Here is a 7,987-nt window from a genome sequence, read left to right as displayed (position 1 = left end):
GCTGAGCCCCAATCCCCACCCAGTTCTTAACTTCTTCCTCGATCCACTGGCCCTGAAAAATACTGATGGAGCCTCCAACCAGGTTCTTGGATGAACGGTTACAATCAGAAACGACAGTTACAGGGATCGAGCTAGTGGCCTAGCTAGTCTCTACGCTCTCCCATTTGTAAACGACAAAGCTGCTCAACTCGAGCACCTAGCAAGCCAGAGTTACGTCTCCTGCTTGAACGTGGCATCATGCATTATTCTCTATTTTCTTTTGCGAGAACACCATGCATGATTATATATTCTGTCAATAAACAATCTTTATACACGACTAGGTAGTAGTACAGTTTGGCAATTTTATAACCTGTAAGATCAAGTCATGACAATGTTGTTACTTGTGACACCCCATCAAAACACAATCACTACATGGCTACATACATAACACATAGTAACAGAAAAATTAATAAAACGTGACTCCGTTTTTCATAGGACGCTTCCTCTTTGTACCCGCAGATTTTCGCCCTCGAATCTCACATACAGTTACATAGCTATGGTAGGGCGGTATTCGGGATGTCCATCCTAGAACCTCGAATTTCCCATGAGCCTTAATACTTCCATAAATCACATCTTGGACTCTTATCTTCGGAACATCATCTTGTGAAGAGTGTTGGTATTCGTAATGAAGCACAAGATCTTCAGAAGGTATAAACATTCTCCCAACATGTGCAGGCTTTTCTCATTTAGAAGATCAAATGGATGCACACCAAATTTAGAGACATGCTTCTTGATCATTCCTCTCAAGAAGGCCAAAACCTTGCACCAAAAGTGGAAATCAATGTTGTCCCTCAGCAAAGAACCAACCATATTTGCACTAATGAAGCACTTCATCATCCCGGCTATCTCCATGGCCATGCGGGCAAGCCTCGGATGCATCTCAGGATCCATGCTTCCAAATGTGTGCATCTTGAAGAAATACCAGTATGCTTCAGGGGACAGATACTTCAGACTTAGTGGCCGGGTTGTTCCAAACTTTATGATTTCATCAGACTGGCTTATGACAATGATTTTACTACCGCTTGGTGCATGTTGAATAGAAGCAGAATAAAACCTATTCCATTCATCTTCGGTGAGAGTGCCAACTAACTCAACAACAATAAGTACTCTTCTTCCCTCTTTGTTTGAATTTGATCCATGATTTTGATGTTCCGTTACATATCCTTCTTTGAGGGCAGCAAGGTCAACACCTGTGAGGTCATGCCCGTGCAAGAAATGTATTTCTGAGAAATGTTTACGGACCCTTGCATCTTTACAAACATGAGCAACAAGGGTGGTCTTGCCAACTTTACCGGGACCAACGATTGGCAGGACCTCTAGTTCTCTGGGACCATGAGGTTGTGTGTGCAATAGGAAGCTTATGACAAGTTCAGTCTCCATCTGGCGCCCAAACATGCAATTTCCCACCAGGAGATGCATGCTATAAGGTTGGCGGTATAGGAGTGGATAGCTCATCAAGAACACGACTATCCCTTCCACATCAATGATCATAGAGCTTAAATCATCAAGCGACTTTTGCAGTTGTTCCAAAATCAGTGTGTTTCTATTGGACGAACAAAAGCCTTGTAGACAATTTACTTTCCACAGAGATAAAGAGTTGCTCATGACCTGACCTTTGGCCTCCTCTTCGCTGTGAGATTGGTATCTGAAGGTGTCGAGGATGTAATAGCCGCGGTACATGGTGTCTGTAAGCATGTCCAGCTGCTGGAGCACAGCTTGGTTTGTGATCTGCCGTTCCATGGCCTCATCAACGATGACCTGAGCTCGGAGAAGAACCCTTTGCAGTCTATCCGCCACAACCATCACCGACGGCTTGGATCTTTTGCTGATGAAGAAATTTATGGATCTAGAAGCCAGCTCGCCCAGGACAGCAGGAAGGACAATGTCCATCATGGGACTCTCTCAGCAGGTGGAAGAAAGATTCGCAAAAGGAGCTTTGCAGAAATAGCACGAGATGTCTGTCTTAAGACTAGGGATATCAAGGACGTATTAAGAACAGCTCAGATAGATAAACAAAGATATCGTTCAAGTCATGCACAAGCTTGGTCCAATGGAATAGCCAATGCACGTGGTGTTTCATGTTTGACCTTAGCAACTTTGCCTAATTGACTTTTATTTCCTCCCCCTCATTGTCAACAAATTGAAACCAAAACGAGCTGAGAAAGGTACATCTCTTGACTCTGGAGCCTTTGGTTAGTAATCTAAATGCAAGATCCATCACCACGTATGCACCTCCCTGCAAGCTGCTTTGCAACATGTGGTTCTCCACTTCCATTAATTCCTTATTCTCCCATGCGTCTAGTCTTTGATCAAATTATGGAGATACTTTTCGAACACTACAGCTTTAACCAAACAAATGTTACATCCTGCTCATTCCTTCTCCATTGCATTACATTCTTTTGAAGAGTCCAACATGAAAAATGGAGATGCTACAGTCAGCTACTTCAGGAGAACATGCTAAACAATCAATGATCATCCTCCGTGTGCAACCTGCCCCTTGTTTACCTACTTATGTCTTTTATATATTATGGTATTAAAAATGTGTGAATCCATTAACCTCTCAAAGTGAAGCAAGCTGTGAAACAAATGAAAATAATAGGTAATCTATGATAAACAAATTTAATGAGCTCAGTAAAAATTGGTGCCTTTTTTTTTTATTTCGCAATCTAAGATGTTAGACTCTATGCTAACAGAAACGTCACTTTTGGGTTTTACCTTCAAGGTAACAGTTAGATCGATGTGGACCACGGCCATATCTGCAAAAGGAGAGAAATAGCACGAGATGTCTCTCTTAAGACTAAGGATATAAAGGACGTATTAAGAACAGCTCAGCCTCAGATAGATAAACAGAGATATCGTTCAAGTCATGCACAAGCTTGGTAATGGAATAGTCAATGCACGTGGTGTTTCATGTTTGACCCTAGCAACTTTGCCTGATTAACTTTTATTTCCTCCCCCTCATTGTCAACAAATTGAAACCAAAACGAGCTGAGAAAGGTACATCTCTTGACTCTATCCTCTTGGTGAACAGGTAGCCTAAGTGACGGAACTGTATCCTCCAGTCAATGAGTCTCTGCTCACAAAATGGCATGCAGGCTAAACTGAAAGCACACAGAAAAAAGAAAAATGCAAGCCCTGACGCTCAGATTCTGGGGCTGGTTGTATTCATGGAGTAAAACAATGACAAGCAATCCATTGCACAACTCATGAAAATATATGCCTCAGCATCATGCAGTATTCTGTTACTAGCTACTGTAGTGAACACGTGCACATGACAAATTACAAGTAGTAGGAGCAGAGTCTCACAAATTGTGCAACCAGAAACATCCTTATTCTATAGCTTGTAACTAAACACCCTACCAGAACATACTTACATCCAAAGAGATTCCTAAAGATAAAGAAAATTAACAAAGAGCAATTCAATTTTCTATAGAACGTTTCCTTTTGGCAGCAGCTCTACTTTTTGGCTCTCGGACCTCACAAGTAACAACATAGCTATAGTAGGGCGGTATTGGAGAAATCCATCCTAGGACATCAAATTTCCCAACAGCCTTAACACTTCCATACATCAAATTGAAGGACCGAAGCCGGCGACCAGAGGGGAGGGGGGGGGGGGGGTGAATGGGAGCCGATCAAAATTTCTTCGAAATTCGAACCGTCGGCCTATGTCCCAAAATCGCCCAAGCCCTCAAGCGTTCTGACCAAAGTTTGGAGTAGCTATTGAAAAGCTAAACCAACTCAAAAGGCCTTGAACGAGCGAGCGAAACCACGAGGCAAATCGGAAGCGAATTGGAAAACCTGCAGCACTGATCTGCCAGGACTGGTCTGACCGGTGCACTGGACCGGTCTGACCGGTCGAGTCTGTTCAAAATCCAGCAAACTGGTCTGACCGGTCTTGCCTACCGGTCTGACTGGTAGCACCCAGAAAAACCCTGAAAAACTTTGATTCAAACGGTGAATCTCGACCAAACGACCACGAAAATCGATGAAACTTGGGGGATTGCTTCGCCCCTACCCCGTGAACATATTCCCAAAAGATCTCGTCCTAAAGATCAACGAATCTTGAGAATTATGGGGGAGATCAAAAGGGATTGGAGTTTTCTCAAGAACTCAAGAAATCGAATTCGAACGAGCCAGTGATTCCAGAGGGTTTAGTACAGGGCTAGAAGCACGGGAATCACGGCAAAGAACTCGTAACCTCCTAGCAATCAAGTGCACCAAAAACAAAGTCGAAAATCCATTGCACAAGGCACAAAAACCAGGGGATTGAATTGATTCAAAAGCCCAGAGGGCACGAGGAGGATAGGGCCTCCTTTCCCAATCAAATCCCACACAAGGTCTCAACAATCCATCAACTAAATCTACCCTAAAGTGAAGAACGGGGGGAGAGAGACACAGGGGCGGCGGCCTGGAGAAACAGAGAATTCATGGACACAATACAAAAGCCTCCCTTGACCTAACACAAGTGAAGGGGTATTTATACCCGCGGGACCGGTCAGACCGGTCGGTTAGACCGGTCAGACCGGTGCCAGGGACCGGTCAGACCGGTTGGCCTGCAGCACCCCCTGTACACGATCTCATCCGACGGCCGAGGTTCTTTCTTCGAAACGAAGTCTTCTCCGCGATGCCGCCGTCTTGATGAAGATCCAGTCCGCGGTTTTGGAGGGTCCGCGAAACCCGGGTAGGTGGCCGGTTTTGAGAAAACCGCCAAAACCTCACGCGCGGGAAGATTCCCGCCTCCGCGCCGTGGCCCTAGACGCCGTTCCCGCCTCGGCCTTCTGACGGCCCTAGACGCCGTCCGACGCCCGTCACCTCCTCGCCCGCGGCGAGGCCCTAGACGCCGTCGACGCCCGTCGCCTCCGTCAGTCCCGAGACCGGCTCCCGTGCCTCCACGACTTGACGTCTTCAACCGCCGTCCGCCTCCTTGGTTTTGTGGCACAAACCTAGAAACCCGCCTTCCATCGCCGCTTGCGCCCTCGATCCAGGAGTGGACGCCACAGCTGCCGCCCGGTCCGAGCTCCGGTCCCGGCTGCCCTTCACCGCCGTCCACCGCACGGTCCATCGGCCACAGCACCTCCACGGCAGCTCCCCGTCGACACTCGACGCCCGTGTACCTGCAATCCAAAGACCAAGCGCACGGTCACACCGCACAGTTGACAATTCACTCATCACAAGCAGAATAGAGTACTCAACATTCCTCACAAATCTTGGAATGTTATCTTCGGAACCCCCCCTTGTGAAGAGTTTCATAATCATAGCAATACAAAAAATCTTCAGAAGGTGTAGCCATTCTTCCAAGATGTACATGTTTATTCTGGTTTATAAGAAAAAGTGGTTCAACACCAAATTCGGAGACATGCTTCTGGATGAGCCCTCTCATGAAGGCTAGAACCTTGCACCAAAAGTGCATGTCAAAATTCTCCCTCAGCAAACAAGCCATGATGTTTGCACCAATCAGGCCTGTTCTCAACATCTGGGCTATCTCCATGGCCACGTGCACGAACTTTGGGTGCATATCAGGATCTATGCTTCCAAATGTAACTGTCTTGAAGAAATACCACAGTGCTTCATCGGACACATACTTCAGATTTAGAGCCTGTGTTGTTCCAAACTTAGTGATCTTGTCAGACCGGCTTGTGATTATGATTTTACTGCTGCTTGGCAAGCGTTGTTTACAAGAAGAATAAAACATTTTCCATACATCTTCATTAAGATCACCAACTAAGTCCACAACAATTAGCCATCCCCTGTCTTGGTTCGAGTTCAATATGCGATTTCGATCTATTATTTCACATCTTCTGACTGTAGAGAGGTTGTCATCTATAAAATCATGGTCATGCAGGAACAAGATTTCTAAGAAATAATCACGGATGCTTTCATTCTTGCAAACATGAGCAACAAGGGTGCTCTTGCCAACTTTGCAAGGGCCAACAATTGGCAGTACCTCCAATTCTTCAGAACCATGAGGTTGTGTGTGCAATAGGAAGTTGATCACAAGTTCAGATTCCATCTGGCGGTTAAACATGCAGTTTCCGAGCAAGAGATGCATGCTATAAGGTTGGCGGTACAGGCGAGGATAGCTTGCCAAGAACATGACCAGCTCTTTGGCATCAAGGATAATAGAGCTTAAATCATCAAGCGGCTTTTGCAGTTGTTCCAAAATCAGTGTGTTTCTATTGGACGAACAAAAGCCTTGTAGACAATTTACTTTCAAGAGAGATAAAGTGTTGCTCATGACCTGACCTTTCGCCTCCTCTTCTCTGTGAGATTGGTATCTGAAGGTGTCGAGGATGTAATAGCCTCGGTACATGGCGTCTCTGAGCATGTCCAGCTGCTGGAGCACAGCTTGGTTTGTGATCTGCCGTTCCATGGCCTCATAAACAATGACCTGAGCTCGGAGAAGAGCCCTTTGCAGTCTATCTGCCACAACCATCACCGTTGGCTTGGAGCTTTTGCTGATGAAGAAATTTATGGATCTAGAAGCCAGCTCGCCCAGGACAGCAGAAAGAACAATGTCCATCATGGGACTCTCTCCTCGGAAGACAACCCAGCAGGTGGAAGAAAGATTCGCAAAAGGAGATTTGCAGAAATAGCACGAGATGTCTGTCTCAAGACTAGGGATATCAAGGACGTATTAAGAACAGCTCAGATAGATAAACAGAGATATCGTTCAAGTCATGCGTGCACAAGGTTGGTCCAATGGAATAGTCAATGCGCGTGGTGTTTCATGTTTGACCCTAGCAACTTTGCCTGATTGACTTTTATTTCCTCCCCCTCAATGTCAACAAATCTAAATGCGTCTCATGACTCTGATAAACCAAAACGAGCTGAGAAAGGTACATCTCTTGACTCTGGAGCCTTTGGTTAGTAATATAAATGCAAGATCCATCACCACGTATGCACCTCCCTGCAAGCTGCTTTGCAACATGTGGTTCTCCACATCCATTAATTCCTTATTCTCCCATGCTGCTAGCGTCTAGTCTTTGATCAAATTAAGGAGATACTTTTCGAACACTACAGCTTTAACCAAACAAATGTTACATCCTGCTCATTCCTTCTTCATTGCATTACATTCTTTTAAAGAGTCCAACCTGAAAAATGGAGATGCTACAGTCCGCTACTTCAGGAGAACTTACTAAACAATGAGTAATCATCCTCCGTGTGCAACCTGCCCCATGTTTACCTACTTATGTCTTTTATATATTATGGTATTAAAAATGTGTGAATCCATTAACCTCTCAAAGTGAAGCAAGCTGTGAAGCAAAAAAAAATAATAGGTAATCTATGATAAACAAATTTAATGAGCTCAGTAAAAATTAGTGCCTTTTTTTTGTTTTCACAATCTAAGATGGGTTTCATAATTATAGGAATTGGTTCCATAACCAACATTGGACTAGATGGAGCTATTTTACAAATATTATCCCGTATGCTGTCAAATTGCCGATTATACCTCTACATACGTGGTTACCAGATACCCATGGGGAAGTGCATTACAGTACATGTATGCTTTTAGCCGGAATTCTATTGTTTGGTCGAGTAACGGAAACTCAATCAAACTCATAATTGTCTCAATGGAATCTTTTCCTTCTTTTTTTTATCTGAATATTCAGTTAAGACCATTCCTACACATTTTTTTTCGAGAACTTGCCTAGGCAAGCATTTCATTAAGAAAAGTGGGATTTTGAATACAACACACGCACCCAACCTCTAACCAAGAGAACTAACCAGTTACCACAAGACCACAACAGAGAAAAAACGACCTACGACTAAGGACAAAGAAAAACTAGCCATTCAGTAAAATAAAAAACGCTAGGTCCACCAAGCCAGCATAGATCCAGCTTCTCGCCTCCTCGATGATATGTTATCACACATGGGGAGGTCCCTGTCATACACATTCATGCCAGCCAGCCTGCCGTCATTATCTCCCCAAGTCCGGTCATAATCTTGT

General features: G+C 44.6%; 2 protein-coding genes across 2 annotated transcripts; both read right to left on the bottom strand.

The window, feature by feature from the left end:
- Positions 1 to 287: 287 nt before the first annotated feature.
- On the bottom strand, positions 288 to 1,956 carry LOC120658498 (putative disease resistance protein RGA1). The gene has a single exon (XM_039936748.1). The coding sequence runs from the start codon at positions 1,930 to 1,932 to the stop codon at positions 622 to 624; it is 1,311 nt and encodes a 436-aa protein (XP_039792682.1). The 5' UTR covers positions 1,933 to 1,956; the 3' UTR covers positions 288 to 621.
- A 3,283-nt stretch (positions 1,957 to 5,239) lies between these two features.
- On the bottom strand, positions 5,240 to 6,629 carry LOC120658497 (putative disease resistance RPP13-like protein 1). Its single transcript, XM_039936747.1, has one exon. It carries the CDS (start codon positions 6,560 to 6,562, stop codon positions 5,255 to 5,257), a length of 1,308 nt encoding a protein of 435 aa, XP_039792681.1. The 5' UTR covers positions 6,563 to 6,629; the 3' UTR covers positions 5,240 to 5,254.
- Between the last annotated feature and the right edge of the window lie 1,358 nt (positions 6,630 to 7,987).

The sequence above is a fragment of the Panicum virgatum genome, chromosome 2N, assembly GCF_016808335.1.
Source record: "Panicum virgatum strain AP13 chromosome 2N, P.virgatum_v5, whole genome shotgun sequence".
In the NCBI taxonomy this organism is placed as follows: domain Eukaryota; kingdom Viridiplantae; phylum Streptophyta; class Magnoliopsida; order Poales; family Poaceae; genus Panicum; species Panicum virgatum.
Note: the sequence above shows the minus strand (reverse complement) of the source record. Positions and strands in the feature narration are given on the sequence as shown.